The sequence below is a fragment of the Pongo abelii genome, chromosome 10 (genome assembly GCF_028885655.2).
Source record: "Pongo abelii isolate AG06213 chromosome 10, NHGRI_mPonAbe1-v2.0_pri, whole genome shotgun sequence".
Lineage (NCBI taxonomy): Eukaryota > Metazoa > Chordata > Mammalia > Primates > Hominidae > Pongo > Pongo abelii.
Window position 1 is genome coordinate 103,755,033 of NC_071995.2, and position 16,334 is coordinate 103,771,366.

The 16,334-nt window shown below is 39.8% G+C and overlaps 1 protein-coding gene and 1 long non-coding RNA gene across 5 annotated transcripts in view; one reads left to right on the forward strand and one right to left on the reverse strand.

The window, feature by feature from the left end:
- Positions 1-857: 857 nt before the first annotated feature.
- LOC129049336 (uncharacterized) lies at positions 858-12,185 on the reverse strand. Its single transcript, XR_008512374.2, has 3 exons — positions 11,213-12,185; positions 5,857-5,889; positions 858-2,942 (listed from the first exon to the last, which is right to left on the reverse strand). It is a non-coding gene; the product is annotated as an uncharacterized LOC129049336 (long non-coding RNA).
- Positions 12,118-16,334, forward strand: part of WASHC4 (WASH complex subunit 4) — a 61,430-nt gene continuing 57,213 nt past the window's right edge. For 3 of the 4 annotated variants that reach the window (XM_054526362.2, XM_054526361.2, XM_054526363.2), the window contains exons 1-2: positions 12,140-12,264; positions 15,547-15,686. In XM_054526362.2, the coding sequence (XP_054382337.1) occupies positions 12,204-12,264; positions 15,547-15,686 (201 nt within the window). In that variant the 5' untranslated portion in view covers positions 12,140-12,203. 4 annotated transcript variants of the gene reach the window in all.

Below are 16,334 nucleotides of genomic sequence, written 5' to 3' on the forward strand. Positions count from 1 at the left end.
CAAAGATCACATGCTTCAAAGGGCAATAAGATCACAAGGCAAAGGCAAAATTAGAATTACTGATGAGGGTCTATGTCCTGCTGTGCATGTATTGTCTTGATAAACATCTTAACAGGAAACAAGGTTCCAGAGCAGAGAACCGGTCTGACTAGAATTTACCAGGCTGGAATTTCCCAATTCTAGTAAGCCTGAGGGTACTGCAGGAGACCAGGGTGTATTTCAGTCCTTATCTCAACAACTCTCCCAGAGCGGCCATTTATAGACCGTCCCCCAGGAATGCATTCCTTCCCCATGGTATCAATTATTAATATTCCTTGCTGGGAAAAGAATTCAGTGATATCTCTCCTACTCACATGTCCGTTTATAGGCTCTCTGCAAGAAGAAAAATGTGGCTGTATTCTGCCCAACCCTGCAGGAAGTCAGACCTTATGGTTGTCTTCCCTTGTTCCCTTAAAATTGCTGTTATTCTGTTCTTTTTCAGGGTGCACTGATTTCATACTGTTCAATCACACATGTTTTACAATCAATTTGTACAATAGTGGTCCTGAGGTGACGTACATTCTCAGCTTATGAAGATAACGGGATTAAGAGATTAAAGTAAAGACAGACATAAGAAATTATAAGAGTATTATTAGGAAAGTGATAAATGTCCATGAAATCTTCACAATTTATGTTCAAAGATTGCAGTAAAGACAGGCATGAGAAATTATAAAAGTATTAATTCTAATACTTTTATAGTATTAGAACTAATAAATGTCCTTGAAATCTTTACAATTTATGTTCTTCTGCCTTGGCTCCAGCCAGTCCCTCCGTTTGGGGTCCCTGACTTCCCACAACAGTTTTTACACAACAGTTTTTAGCCATCTTAACATGATGTCAGTGTGTGTGTGTGTGTGTGTGTGTGTGTGTGTGTGTGTGTGTGTGTGTCTTGCTTGGGGTTATTGAGAGTTTAAGATATATAAGTTTATTATTTGCTTCATATGTGCCAACATTTTGGTCATTGTTTCTTAAAATATTTTCCTGTCCTTCCTTTTCTGGGTCCTCAACTATATGTACATTATAGCACTTGATATTGTCCCAAAGGTATCTGAGATTTTCTTAATTTCTTTCTTTTTTTTCTCTCTCTTGAGTTTAGATTGTTCCTATTGGTATTTCTTCACATTTATTGACAGTTTTTTCTTTGTGCCTACTCTGCTGTTAATCTCATTCCATAAATCTTTCATTATCATTTCTAAAAGTTTTGTTTGGCTCTTTTTTTTTGGATTTTTTTTTATATCTTACATTTCTTTCCTCATTGTATTCATGTTTACTTTTCTTTTTTGAGACGGAGTCTTGCTCTCTTGCCCAGACTGAAGTGTAATGGTATGATCTCGGCTCACAGCAACTTCTGTCTCCCAGGTTAAGTGATTCTCCCACCTTAGCCTCCTGAATAGCTGGGGTTACAGGCACCTGCCATCATGCCCAGCTAATTTTTGTATTTTTGTAGAGATGGGGTTTCACCATGTTGGCCAGGCTGGTCTTGAACTCCTGACCTCAGCTGATCCACCTGCCTCAGTCTCCCAAACTGTTGGGATTACAGGTGTGAGCCACCATACTCAGCCCATGTTTTCCTTTAAGAACTAAAACAGGCTGGGCACAGTGGCTCACATCTAAAATTCCAGCATTTTGGGAGGCAGAGGCAGGCAGATCACTTGAGGTCAGGGGTTGAAGACCAGCCTGGCCTTCATAGTGAAACCCTGTCTCTACTAAAAGTACAAAAAAAATAGCTGGGTGTGGTGGCATGCACCTGTAATACTAACTACTCAGGAGGCTGAGGCAGGAGAATCACTTGAGCCTCGGAGGTGGAGGTTGCAGTGAGCTGAGATTGCACACACTGCACTCCAGACTGGACAACAGAGTGAGACTCTGTCTCAATAAAAGAAAAAAAATTAAAACATAATTTTATCTTATTTTATTTTTTTCAGTTAAAACTGTTTTTTATATTTTAATAGCTTTTGGGGTACAAGTGGTTTTTGGTTACATGGATGAGTTGTATGGTGGTGAAGTCTGAGATTTTACTGCACCTGTCTCCCTAATAGTATACGTTGTACCCAATATATAGTTTTTGTATCTCCCCACTTTCCCCCTTCTGAGTCTCCATAGTTCATTATATCAATTTGTATGCCTTTCTGCATCCATAGCTTAGCTCTTGCTTGCAAGTGAGAACATAAGATATTGGGTTTTCCATTCCTGAGCTATTTCACTTAGAATAAGGGCCTCCAGCTCCATCCAAGTTGATACAAAAGATATATTTAGTTCTTTCTTATGGCTACAAAAGATATATTTAGTTCTTTTTTATAGCTGAGTCATATTGCATGGTGTATGTATACCACATTTTCTTTATTCACTCATTGGTCGATGGGCACTTAGGTTGGTTCCATGTCTTTGCAATTGTGAATTGTGCTGCAACAAACACATGCGTGCAGATGACTTTCTAATATAAGAACTTATTTTCCTTTGGGCAGATACCCAGGAGTGAGATTGCTGGATCGAATGGTAGATCTACTTTTAGTTTTCTAGGAAATCTCCATACTGTTTTCCATAGTGGTTGTGCTAATTTACATTCCCACCAGCAGTGTATAAGCATTCCCTTTTCTCCACATCCACACCACCATCTATTGTTTTTTTGACTTTTTAATAATGGCCATTCTTGTAGGAGTAAGGTGGTATCTTATTGTAGTTTTAATTTGCATTTCCCTGATCAGTGATGTTGAGCATTTTTCACGTTTGTTGGCCATTCATATATCTTCTTTTGAGAAATGTCTGTTCATGTCACTTGCCCATTTTTTGATAGGATTATTTGCTTTTTCTTGCTGCTCTGTTTGATTTCCTTCTAGATTCTGAATATTAGTCCTTTGTCAGATGCATAGTTTCCAAATATTTTTTCCCATTCAGCAGATTTTCTGTAAAACATAATTTTAATGCTGTTTTCACATCCTCATCTGCAAATTTCACCATTCCCATTATTTCTCCTCCCTCCCTCCCTCCCTCTTTCTTTCTTTCCTTCTTTCTTTCTTTCTTCCTCTGAGACAGGGTCTCACTCTGTCATCCAGGCTGGAGTGCAGTGGTACAATCTTGGCTCACTGGAGCCTTGACCTCCTGGGCTCCAGTTCCCATCTCAGTCTCCCCAGTAGCTGAGACTACAGGTACATGCCATCGTGCCCAGCTAATTTTTGTATTTTTTGTAGGGACAGCATTTCGCCATGTTGCCCTGGCTGGTTTGAACACCTGAGCTCAAGCAATCTGCCCACCTTGGCCTCTCAAAGTGCTGGGATTACAGGAGTGAGCCACCATGCCTGGCCATTCCTATCCTTTCTATGTCTATTACATGATTTTCCACTTGGTTATAGATCACATTCTCTTGCTTCTTTGGATGCCTCATAATTTTTAATTGGATATTTGAGTCTTACACTGTTGAGGGCCTAGATTTTGTTATCTTCTTATAAAGCTTTTGGTTAAAACTGTACATTGTATGTAACATATTGTGGCCACTCTGGATTCTATTTTGCTCTTCAGATAATTATTTGACTGGTATTTTTTTGTTGTTTGTTTGTTTCTTTGAGCCAAGTTCTTGCTCTGTCACCCAGGCTAGAGTGCAGTGGCAGGAGCATGGCTCACTGCAGCTTTGACCTCCTGGATTGAAGCAATTCTCCTGCCTCAGTCTTCTATGTAGCTGGGACCACAGGTGCATACCACCACACCTGGCTACCTGGCTAATTTTTAAAATTTTTTTGTAGAGATGGGGTCTCATTTTGTTGCCCAGTCGGGTCTTTGACTCCTGGGCTCAAGTGATCTTCCCACTTCTGCCTCCCAAAGTGCTGAGATTACTGGTGTGAACCACCATGCCTGTTTGACTATTTGTTTTTAAATGAAGTAAACTTGCCTAGACTCCCTGTCTTCTTAGTAGAGTGAAGCAGTTTATTATTCTGCTTAGTTCTTAGTTTAGTGAAGGATGTGGCCAGTGTTTATACTTAGATTGCGGAGGTTACATCCATCTGCAGTTGCCCTAATTATCAGTCTTTCCTTCTAAATTCTAAACTGCTTTGCCAGCTCTACTTCTATTCGCTGTTACCTCAAATTAAGTCTTCAGCTTTCTGCTACCTGAGGTGTACCTCTGTTGGGAAATATATGCATTCAAAAGAGCAGCAAACTCATACACTTCACTGAGCGCAGTTCTGTTTTTCAGGGACTCCTGTTATTTCATCAGGCTGTCTGTATTTTAGTGGTCAGCCAGTGATTTGGGCAGAGTTTACACCCAGATTTTGGATCTCACACATTTTATAGGTCACTCCCCAAACTGATGACTTCTCTTCTAACAAACCCTGTACTCAGTTTGCTGACAGTTTGAGCCAGCAAGCCTGCAGTGCTGAGCTTCAGTGGTGAGGGACACCATCAGACAAAAAGCCACAAACTCATAATTCTTATCAGTTGCTGAACAAATTTTCCTGTGGTTTTTACCTGCTTTTATTGTTTTAGGTTTTTAAAAAGTCATTTTTAGATATTTTGGCTACTCTTCTTAGTTATTAACTGTAGATGGGTTCACTTGACCACTTTATGCTGCCTCCATTATCAGAAGTGTCCTTATCAATTATTTTTACATGAAGATTTTGGAAAATGTCTATGCTTTTAAAAGTAGACTATTTCAACCTACTTTACATAACTTATATAGCAAAACTTTTTTTTTTCAAGACAGAGTCTCGCTTTATCCCCAGGCTGGAGTGCAATGGTGCAATCTTGACTCACTGCAACCTCCGTCTCCCAGGTTCAAGTGATTCTCCTGCTTCAGCCCCCTGAGTAGCTGGGACTACAGGCACGCACCACCACGCCCAGCTAATTTTTGTATTTTTAGTAGAGATGGGATTTCACCATGTTGGCCAGGATGGTCTCAAACTCTTGACCTCATGATCCACCAGCCTCGGCCTCCCAAAGTGCTGGGTTTATAGGCGTGAGCCACCGCGTCAAGCCAGCAAAAATTTTTTTATATTATTTTGCTCTTTTAGAGTTCAGGTAAGTCAGCAAACTTCCTTCCTTCCTTTCCTTCCTTCCTTCCTCTCTTTCCCTTTCTGTCTCTTTCTTTCTTTCCTTCTTTCTCTTTTCTTTTTCTTTCTTTCCTTTTCTTTTTCTCCTTCCTTCCTTTCTCTTTCTTTCTCTCTTCCCTTCTTTTTCCTTCCTTCCTTCCTTTTTCTTCTTTCATTCTCTCTCTTCCTTTCTTTTTTTCTTTTTTTTTTTTTTTGACAGGGTCTCACTCTGTTGCTGAGGGTAGAGCACACTGGCGCAATCACAGCTCACTGCATCCTTGAACTCCTGAGCTCAAGCGATCCTCCCGTCCCAGCCTCCTAAGTAGCTGGGGCTATAGGTGCATGCCACCACACCCAGCTAATTAAAACAAATTTTTTTAGAGACCAAGTCTCGTTATGTTGCCCAGACTGGTCTTGAACTCCTGGGCTCAAGCTACCTTTTCACTTTAGCTTCCCAAACTGCTAGGATTACAGGAGTGAGTCACCATGCCCAGCTGACAAACTTTTTCTTAAAGGGCCAAGTAACAAATATTTTAGGCCTGTGGGCCATATGATTGCTGCTATAACTACCCAATTGCCATTTTAGTGTGAAGCAGCCATAGACGAAACACAAATGTAAATTATGTTTAATGTAAAATACGTAAATTAATGGGCATGGCTGTAGTCTGATATTTTATTTACAAAAGTAAGTAAAGTTTTATTTTATTTACAAAAGTAAGTAAAGTTTTACTTTATTTACTGATCTGCTGTCTGTACTTTTCTGACCCCTAAGTTAAAACATCTGAAAAATTTCACTTACCAGACAATTGGGCCCTTTGAAGAGTTTTGGTCACTGTGGCATACCAAACAGAGAAAGTCCTGATTAAATACTGGTTGAAGAAATGAACAACTAAAAAGCCATGTTATTACATGATTTCTTTTATCCTTAGATTCTTTAACAAACAGTGCCATCTATTGAAGAACTATCAGTAAATACTTTTCCTGTAAACTGAGTACTTATTACAGAACACTCGAAAAAAATGACAATTATTGGTTCACTCATTCAATAAATACATGTTTATCATCTATGTACCTAGCATTATACTTGGCACTAAACTATATCAAAGAGATAAGGTTTCGATGTTTATAGAGCATACAGACAAGTGGGAGACTATATTATTGTAAGCACAATTGGAAGCTGCTGGGGTGGTATTTCCTGCCCCCCATCATATATATATATATATATATATTACATTTTTAAAAATCCATTCATTCCTCTATGGACATTTGGACTGCTTCTGCCTCTTGGCTATTGTGATTAATGCTGCAGTGAATATGAGTGTGCAAATATCTCCTTGAGATCCTGCTTTCCATGTTTCTTGTTTGTTTTTTTTGAGACAGTTTCGCTGTTGTTGCCCAGGCTGCAGTGCAATGGCACGGTCTCTGATCACTGCAACTTCTGCCTCCTAGGTTCAAGCAATTTTCCTGCCTCAGTCTCCCGAGTAGCTGGAATTACAGGCGCGTACCACCACACCTGGCTAATTTTTCTATTTTAAGTAGAGACGGGATTTCACCATGTTGGCCAGGCTGGTCTCAAACTCCTGACCTCAATTGATCTGCCCACCTTGGCCTCCCAAAGTGCTGGAATTACAGGCATGAGCCACCATGCCCAGCCTGTTTTTGGATATATACCCAGGAGAGGGATTGTTGGATCGTACTGTAATTCTATGTTTGGTTTTTAAGGAACCTCCATACTGTTTTTCATACCAACTGCATCATCTTACAGTCCCACCAGCAGTGCACAAGCGTTCCAATTTCTCCACATCCTTGCCAATACTTGTTATTTTTTGTTTTACTGATAGTGGCCACCCTAATGGGTGTGAGGTAATACCTCATTGTGGTTTTGATTTGCAGTTCTCTAATAGCGATGTTGAACATCTTTTCATATGCTTCTTGGCCATTTGTATATCTTCTTTGGAGAAATGTCTATTCAGATCCTTCGCCCAATTTTTAAGTTGCTTTGTTGTTGTTGAGTTGTAAGAGTTCTCTACATATTGTGGAAATCAATCCCTTATCAGACATATGATTTGCAATTGTTTTCTCCCATTCCATAGCTTGCTTTTTCACTGTGTTGATTATTTACTTTAACATGCAGAAGTTTTTAAGTTTGATGTTATCCAATTTTTCCATTTTTGCTTTTTTTGCTAAAATCCTTTTTGAAGGCATTGGAGACCCAGGACAGTGAGGATTCGAGGAACTGAAATTCAGGAGAGATGATCCAAAAAGTTGAGCTTGACATTTAGCACCACATTTCACCTTAAGACATCTGCTGATTTGTAATGTGGCAGCTGAGAGTTTATGAGGCTGGGGAGCCGAAAGCAGTAGCTGAGAGGTGGAAAAGCTGATCAGGTTTGGCAGGCCCTGCCAAGCTCCCCTGCAAAGCTATACCCTAGGACTGAGGTGATGACAGAAATAGATGAGCTCTCACAAAGACAGAAACCCAGTTTCAAATAAGAACAGTTCTAGATTGGGTTAAAGTAATCTGTCCCTACACTAATGGCCTTCCAGAAAATATAGTAATCCCCTCTGAAGAAAGATGACATCATTCAGAGCCTTAACTTATCTTTACAATTTTTCATACGTAAAGGTCAAGATGCACTAAAAAAATTATCAGCTATACCAGGAAATAGGGCCAAATGATGGAAAACCAAGAGAAAAAGAAACAAAACATAACAAAACAAAACATCACCAGACAACAGAAAAGAGACCCTCAGGAAATCCAGATATTGGAGTTATCAGAAAGTACTTCAGGCTTCTTGACTTCCTATATTTACTGTAATTATTTTCTGAGTGCTTAACATGTATCAGGGACTGTGCAATGTGGGAATAAATCATGGTCCCTGATACCAAAGAGCTGATGGTCTGTATTAGGCTGAATAACAGGTGCCCAAAGATGTTCATGTCCTAATCCCTAGACCCTGTGAATATGTTACCTTACATGTTTAAAAGGACTTTGCAGATATGATTAAGGTAAGGATTTTTGAGATAGGGAGATTATCCTGGATTATCTGTGTGAGCTTGATGTAATCACAAGGGTCATTATAAGAGGAAGGCAGGTGAATCAGTCAATAGTAGGAAATGTGATGGCAGAAACAAGAGGTTCAATTAATGCACAGAAGATGAGAAAGGCAAAGAAATAGATTCTGAGTGTCCAAGAGGAACCAGCCCTACTAACACCTTTACTTAAGCCCAATGAGACTGATTTTGGCGTTCTGACCTCTAGAACTAGAAGATAATAAATTTGTACCCTTTTAACCACTAAGTTGGTGACAATTTGCTACAGCAGCAATAGGAAACTAATACATAACTTAATAGTGAAGATAATTATGTCAATAGATAACTTCAAAGTGGTAAATACCATGGAAGCACAGGGCCGAAGCACTCAGTCCAACCAGGAATTCAGGGAATTAGATATAACGGTAATCTAGGCTGGGCACAGTGGCTCACTCCTGTAATCCCAGCATTTTGGGTGGCCGAGGTGGGCGGATCACCTGAGGTCAGGAGTTCAAGACTAGCCTGACCAACATGGCAAAACCCCGTCTCTACTAAAAATAGATATAGTGGTAATCTATATGATTCCACAATCATTGATAACCAACCAGTACAAGGATTTTAGGATCCCTTAAATAAAAGGGCAGATTGGAAGAAGCCTTGAGTTACATGCTATGAAGCATAAACTCCATACCATAGGTAATGGGAAGGATCTAAAGTGGGGCATGACCTGATCAGATAGGTTTCGAGAAGCTTCACACAGAGAATGTGGACAGTGGAGAGAGAAGACCTGTCACACATCCATAGTGGTTGTTCAAGTGAGAGATTACTTTGTAAATAAATACATGAATTAACATATTAGGAATTTTTTAAACAGATAGACGCAGGATTCTGTGACAAACTACTAAGTGAAATATCTCTAGTGAGTTATTGCCATAGAATTTCTACTGTAGGAAGAAGATTTTATTTATTTTAGATTTTATTTATTTATTTTAAACTTTTATTTTAGGTTCAGGGGTACATGTAAAGGTTTGTTACATAGGTAAACTCACGTCATGGGGGTTTGTGGTACAGATTATTTTATCACCCAGGTATTAAGCCCTGTACCCAATAGTTATCTTTTCTGCTCCTCTCCCCACTCCCACCCTCCACTCTCAGTTAGCCTCCAGTGTCTGTTGTTTCCTTCTTTGTGTTAATGAGCTTTCATCATTTAGCTCCCACTTATAAAAGAGAACATGTGGTATTTGGTTTTCTGTTCCTGTGTTAAGTTTGCCAAGGATAACAGCCCCAGCTCCATCCATGTTCCTGCAAAAGATATGATCTCGTTCTTTTTTATGGCTGCATAGTATTCCATGGTGTATATGTACCACATTTTAAAAATCCAATCTGTCATTCACGGGCATTTAGGTTGACTCCATGTCTTTGCTATTGTGAATAGTGCTGCAATGGGAAGATATATTCCCATGCATGTATCTTCATGGTAGAATGATTTACATTCCTCCGGGTAAAAATCCAGTAATGGGATTGCTGGGGTGAATAGCAGTTGGAAGAGGACTTTTAATGTAAATTAAGAAACAAATTCACCAAGAACTTAGCTATATAACATATACGTAAAATATTTTGGTATGGAATAAACTGGAACTTAAGGTATGGGTATATGGGGCTGTAAGTTAAAGGCAGGGATTCCTAGGAACTGGCAGGCAGGCACCTTCTGTAGGCAGCTGTTCTAAAGTTCACAGAAGCTCTCAGAATAGCACAATATTGTCCATATGAAAAGTTTCTCCTTCTATTTCCAAGCTTGCTTTTCAGAACGTACTGTGTGAATGAAGAGTAGTAGAATGAAGAATATGTGATTACTTAAAATAATGATTTGCCTTCTGCAGACTAGGTCTAAGAACTATAGGACATTTATTTTTATAAATAACTTTCAGATAGCACTTTTCATTTAGTGAATGTGCTTTCCTATTTGGTATCTAATTTGTAATTCTCCAACAAAATTTGAAATTATAGGCTGTGGAATTTGATTTAAACATATTTAAGATCAAGACAGACAATCCTTGAGTTTTTTTTTTTTGAGATGGAGTCTTGCTCTGTTGCCCAGGCTGGAGTGCAGTGGCTCAGACGACTTTCCTGCCTCAGCCTCCAGAGTAGCTGGGACTACAGGAAGGCACCACCATGCCCAGCTAATTTTTATATTTTTAGTAGGGACAGGGTTTCACCACGTTGCCCAGGCTGGTCTCGAACTCCTGACTTCAAGTGATCCACCCACCTTGGCCTCCCAAAGTATTGGGATTATAGGCATGAGCCACCACATTGGGACTTCAGAGATCTTTTTAAGATAAATCTATATTGATTCATTATAGCAACCTGATACAGTATGTGATTGGTATTGTTCTATGTACCTTATATGTATTAACTAATTTAGTCCTCGTAAGAATCCCACAAGGTGTTTAGTAGTTTTATTTTATTTTCATTTTATAGATGAGGAAATTGAGGCAGAGGTTAAATCACGTGACCCAAGATCACATGGTTAATAAGTGGCAGAGCCAGGATTTGGACCTAGGCAATTTGGCAGTCAAAACTGTGCTTTCAATTATTACATGACACTGCCTCTTGCTACTAATCACTTTAATAGATTAGTGTATTTATAGATTCAAATTGTTCTGACTTGTAAGTTCAATTTATCACAATGAGCTGCTGGGAGATTAATTACAGTGATTTAATGCAAATGTTAAGAATCCAGGAAAGTCAAACTCATGGTCACACAAAGTACAGGAAAAAAGTTTGTCAGCCATTAGACTCTAAGGATGCGTGTTATTTTCAAGATTTTTTTTTTCTTTCTGAAATGCCCATTAAGTCTGCCATAGGGTCAGAAAGCAATTTTCTTACCTGTTTCATAGTTTCTGCATCTAGCCTGGTGCCTGGTACCCAGTGGGCACTCAAACATTTAACCCAGGGCAGATCCAATGACCTCAGAATGCTCTTCAATAGACCTTTTGCCTACATTGATTAGTTCTTTTCGGTACTTTTTAAGATTACACGAGTAAAACCTTAGTAAATTCTCATTGTTAAGGATTCAAAACACATAAGTAGACATATCAAAACTCGAAAATCCTGTTACTCACCAACACATGCTTTTCCCCAGGTAACCACCGTCCTCTGTCTTCCTACGAATTTACATACATATAGGCACATACGCGTTTGTATAACTTAAAAACATAAATATAATCACAAATACACATTACTCTGCAACTGTCTTGTGTCGGTTGTTCATGCCATTATAAATATATTTCATCTATTTTAGCAGCTCTTCAGTGATTCGTAGTATGGATGTATTGAGCTTTATGTAATTCACTTGTAATGGACATTTAGATAGTTTCCTATTAAAAACCACGTTGCTATATTCTTGTGCAAAAACATGTGTGCATGTAGAATTTTACACCGATCCCGATTCTCCAAAAATCCAAATTGCAGGTGGGATCATTTTAGAATGTACTTCAATAGCGTTCTTCATCCCGCCTCGCGTTTTTAAAAGGACTGAGTGGAGAGCGGGGAAGAGGTGGTAAGATCCCCTGTTAGGGTGTTTATAAAGTAACTCCTCCTCTCGCACAGAACGTCTTGACTAAAAAACAATTCGCACAGAATGTGCAGGAGAGCTGTAGGAACTCCTGCGGTGGCGACAGGGAGGGAAACAGGTTTGTTGGAAGAAGCGCCTGGTCAGCGTTATCCTCGAGGATCATGCCTTCCTGTTAATTCCCCACCCCATCAATTCTACCCTTTTTAGGTTAGACTGAGGAGTAACTTTCCCAGGTATTAAAAATCTTCTAGAGAGAGCAGGGCGAAGTGGCTTGAGAAGCACAGTGAACGGTGGCGAAGCCCAAGCCAGGTCGCAGGACCACCGCTGGCACTGCCGGCGCCATGGCAGCCGCCTTCGGCCACGGCGGAGGACTCGCTTTCCCAGCGGCCCCCGCGGTAGCGGGGGCAACGAGCCCGGCCGGCCCTCGCGAGCGGAGGCGGGGCCGGGGCCGGAAGTCACGTGCTGTGACAGTAGCTGGGGTGAGGCCGTCGTCGCCGCACGGGCTGGTTGGGGCTCTGTCTGCGGGAGGCGGCGGGGTGATGGCGGTGGAGACTCTGTCCCCGGACTGGGAGTTTGACCGCGTTGACGACGGCTCGCAGAGTAAGGGAGCGGCAGGGCGAGGGCTGCGGGTGGACGCTCCTCCGGCCCGCCGCTGTCCTGGGCAGCGCTTCTGCGAGAGGGACGGCTGCGCAGCCGTCTGGTGCGGGACACTTCAGAGCCCTTGGGGTGTGCGAGGGACGCGCTCTCCAGCGTTACTTTCGGGGTTGGGGTCCCAGCCACGGCGGGTCAGGCTGCCAGTTCAGGGCTCGGCGTGTGAGGCGGAGACTCCTGGGGAGCCTGCGGTGCCCCGCGGGGAGCGGCGTTCCCCTTCAGCTGCCCCGGGGCTTGGGCGGGGCGCGCCCGGGAGGCCCAGCGGCCCCGGGAGCCCAGGCTGCTTCTGTCTTTGGCCTCTTGGGGATTTCGCCAGATTCTCAGAGCGTTCAGCTCTGGAGGACGCTGATGTCTGGGTTCCTGTTTCGGTTTCCTGTTTTTCTTCTTTTCCTCCCAAATCAACTTTTGCAAGTTTGGGTGTCTTTCCCATCGCGTTGCTATAACAGTAGAAGGGAGCGAAAAAAGAACTTTTCACCCCGCGAAAATAAACACGTGAATGTCATTTTATCATTTTCCAGGCCTTTTATTTATGCTAAGTGATATTTTTCAGTGATGTTCTGCAGTTTCCATCGCAGCTATAAAGGCTTCAAAAATTACAGCAAATCTTCAAATTTTGCTTCACAAGATCGAATTGTCTGATTTTAACGTAAAAGTCCATCCCGAAACAAACAAATTCTGTTTCTTTCAGTAAAATATTGAGGCCAAATTAATTGTAGTGAAATTCTACTTGAAATAAATACAAGTTGGCAATCTGCTTCTTATCTTTGGTGATAGTAATCTGTGTAAGTGATCTAAGAGAGATCGGAGCATGCTGTTTGTGATTTTTTTTTCCCCCTCATAGTTTTCCCAAAAGGTGGAAGGAACGTTGCTTTTAAAAATCCCGGATGAATTTTGATTTTACAAAGAGAGACTAATGCCTACAAAGTTAGATAAATTAGGTTTTACAAGTCTCTCAGAGAAGAGTGAGCTACATCCAGGATGGGTTGCAGTTTTTCACAAAACATTCCTGAGGTCAGGAGTTCAAGACCAGCCTGGCTAACGTGGTGAAACCCCGTCTCTACTAAAAAATACAATAGCTGGGCGTGGTGGTGAGAGCCTGTAATTCCAGCTACTTGGGAGGCTGAGGCAGGAGAATCGCTTGAACCCGGGAGGCGGAGGTTGCAGTGAGCCGAGATTGTGCCATTGCACTCTAGCCTGGGCGGCAATAAGGTATTAGCTCTTATGCAGCATAAAAATTAACCTTGGAGATAATGACAAAATCTTTAATTTTTTTTTGTGGAGAGGATTCTGTATTTATTGTTGTAAAGTGAACTGTACCTTGTCATATATGAAGTTTTATGGACAAAGATGACGAACTGGTGTCTTCAAAAAAAATTGGAATAGAGTTATGTTAATTGGGTTTGAAAATGGTTCAGCCTGGAGTAGAATGGTCTGATTCACTCAACAGATACTTTCTACAACCAGTGGCTGTGCTAGATATTAGGGATAAAAAGATAAAACAAGGAATGCAGTCGTTGACAAAGATGAGCATGTTAAGTAGGTTTTTGGAATTTTTACTCTTAAAAAATTACCATGTAGTTCTTATCTCAACTTTTGTTATTTTAACTTTCACCAATTTTACAACCGTTTATTGTCAGCAAGGAACTTTTAATGTTATTTTAGGTTTTCTGTTGCCCGTTTGTGAATCCCTAAACATACTAAAGGAGTGATTTATTGGCGTGGTGTTTTTCTAGCATTGTCTTTTTTTTTTTTTTTGAGACAAGGTCTCACTCAATGCCCAGTGCAGTGGCATCGTCACGGCTCACTGCAGCCTCGACCAGCTGGGCTCAAGTGATCTTCCTACTGCAGCCTCCTTAGTAGCTGGCTGATTTTTTCTTTTTTAATTGGGATAGAGACAAGGTTTTGCCATGTTGCCCAGGCTGTTGTTGAACTCCTGGTCTCAAGCGACCCACCGGCCTTGGCCTCCTAAAGTGTTGGGGTGAGCCACCATGCCCGGCCTAGCGTTGTCTTTAAGAAGTCATTTGCTGGTTAAATGCAGCTTTTACTGGTCATTTCCTGTGTAGTTGAGAATAAGACAACTATTTGGGGTTCTGAGAATCTAGGCAGTCTTATATGTAAGCTGTAGGGAAGAGAACACCTCCCTGTGCTTGGCTTTCATTAATTTTTGGTCTGTGAATCATATCTAGACTAATTGTTTTCCAAAATTGCCTAGATTAATGCTATAATAAGACAGAAACCTTAATGAACTAAATGGATTCGCCGGATTTAAAACTTCATGTGGTTGAAGAATAAGGGAGAATGCGGGCTAGGTCTTTATACTTTAATACAGCGTGAGTCAGAACACACTTTCTCTTACTTGCTTCACATTGCTAATTTGAGGAGAGCAAATTTTTACCTTTTTTAGAAGACAAAGGTTGAATAAAGTTATTCATATCAATAAAAGAAACTGAGTTGGAGTTGAATTTGTTACCTTTGGGAACAAGTAATGAATTTTTATGTGTAATGTGAAATACTTTCATGCATTTTGACGAATAGGCATATTTGAAAATCCAGCTTATTCCAATGATTCCTTAAAGTTACCTATGAATGTGTTAATTCCGTGAAGAACAGCATAGTATCTGTAGTCAAGCAGTGTTCTTTGCTGGTTTTTCCAACTTGATTATGACAGTTAAATAATTTAACAAATATCTTGGTTAAATTTTAGAGATTATAGAAATAATATGCTCAAGCAGGTATAAAACCTCCATTTAAAAATATTTAGGTGTATTATTAAACATTAGTGTGTATAGAATTAAAAACTACATTTTTAAATGCTACTTCTGTGACAGATTTTTTTTTTTCACTTTCAGATCATGTATATTTGTTTTTGCAAAAGAGTTGTTTATGACTAAAAGATAGAATCAGGACATTGAGTTGTCTAAGGCACTTTTCAGATTGGTTCAAAGCCCTCTATTATGGGGTAGATGGGCTAGTGACTTTTTCATAATATGTTAGGGTTTTAAGGTAGTAACTTTATATATGGTAACATCTACTGCTTTTAAAATTATTTCGTGTATAGAGAAGATTGAAAGCTGAATTGTTGTTTAACTTTGAAACTTTATTTTCAGGAAGTCCAGACATTCCAGAGTAATAATTAACAGTGCTTTGCGTGACTTTTGAGGTTATCTGAAGTAAATGTCCTGTAATTCATTACTTGTACTTATCACATACTGTTTTAAAATTTAAACTTAGAAATTCATGCCGAAGTCCAACTTAAGAATTATGGGAAATTTCTTGAGGAGTATACCTCTCAACTGAGAAGAATTGAGGACGCTCTGGATGACTCAATTGGAGATGTTTGGGATTTCAATCTTGATCCTATAGCATTAAAGGTTTGATTTGATTTTTTTTAAATATATGTATATATTTTCTGGACATACTATATCCTGAAAACATAATTTTTTAAAATGGAAAAGTATTTTTATTTGAAATCTAAGAACAAAATGAAAGTTGGAGGAAATTGTTAATTTCCTTTTCTCTAAGCCATGCAGATGATTTTTAAATGTGTGTGTGTTTTTTGTTTAAGAATGACACAAAGCCTTTAGTGTCAAACAATGACACAAACTCCAAGTCTTTGAGCTTGCCTTTGATTTTCATTATTAAGAAAATGAGGGCTGGATAGAATATTCAGGCTTTGCTTTTTCTTAATTGAGGCTATTTTACATAGAGTGAAATGCACAGATACTCTTAATTTTGCTGAACACTTGTAACTCATATCCCAATTAAGATAGAGAATATTTTCACCATTTCTGAAAAGTTCTCTCATGCTATATAGGTGTTAATGTGTGAGTAATTTTTTAATGTATAAAATACATCACTGTTTCCATTTTGAAATATTTCTTTTATCTTTAAAATTCGTTTGTTACCACTTGAAAAATAATGTACATTTTATTGAGCACTTGTGTATTACACACTGTCCTAAGTCACACACTGACTTGTTTTTATAACAGCTTTCTTGAGATATAATTCATATATCATAC